This window comes from Camelina sativa, chromosome 17, assembly GCF_000633955.1.
Source record: "Camelina sativa cultivar DH55 chromosome 17, Cs, whole genome shotgun sequence".
In the NCBI taxonomy this organism is placed as follows: domain Eukaryota; kingdom Viridiplantae; phylum Streptophyta; class Magnoliopsida; order Brassicales; family Brassicaceae; genus Camelina; species Camelina sativa.
The window spans coordinates 2659443-2660151 of record NC_025701.1 but is presented as its reverse complement, the minus strand read 5'-3'; the positions used below and the strand labels follow the sequence as shown (position 1 = coordinate 2660151).

The following is a 709-nucleotide window of genomic DNA, read 5'->3' as shown; positions in this document are numbered from 1 at the left end:
CTTACTACCGAAAGTAACTACAAGAAGACTACCGAAAGTAACTACAAGAAGAGTAGGCTTACTACCGAAAGTAACTACAAGCAGACTACCGAAAGTAACTACAAGAAGGGGAGGCTTACTACCGAAAGTAACTACAAGAAGCGTAGAGTAGCCTTAGGCTTACTACCGAAAGTAACTAACGACAAGGAAGAGTAGTTACTACCGAAAGTAAGTAACTACAAGAAGGGTAGGACGTGAAAATGAAGAGTACATGTCCCTTGGTGTTGTTCTTCTCTGACTCATTTTGGTTTGGTGTGAAACTGTGAATGGTTTGTTCTACTTCTTGCCGGCTTGTTCTATTATGTAACTTATTGTTTAAGTCTCGTCGGCAAGAGTTGGGTTCACTTATAATATAACTTATGCTTATTTAAGTCTCGCTTTGTTTTGTTTTAAAGTTAATCACTTAATTGTATCCCGGATACTAGTATATTTTATTTATCTACCGGTGTTAAAATATTATTTACTGTAAAGTAAGGATGTTTGACTTATCTACAAATATTATTTTTGTACTTTTCAAAATTTAGTGGAAGAAGTGCTGTGCGACGTTTAGATAATTGTGATTTTAAACCTAAGAATAGGATGTTATTATTGATCTTTTTAAAAAAACTGAGATGGACCGATAACATCCCACAAGCTGTTTGGCTTCAAGAGTTTTCTCGTACTCTTCAAT

General features: G+C 35.1%; 1 protein-coding gene across 1 annotated transcript in view; it reads left to right on the top strand.

Annotated features, from left to right (window-relative positions):
- Positions 1–509, top strand: part of LOC104754827 — a 2814-nt gene extending 2305 nt beyond the window's left edge. Inside the window, exon 6 of the mRNA XM_010477109.2 lies at positions 14–509. Within this exon, the coding sequence (XP_010475411.1) occupies positions 14–195 (182 nt within the window). The 3' untranslated portion in view covers positions 196–509. The remainder of the gene's footprint in view (positions 1–13) is intronic.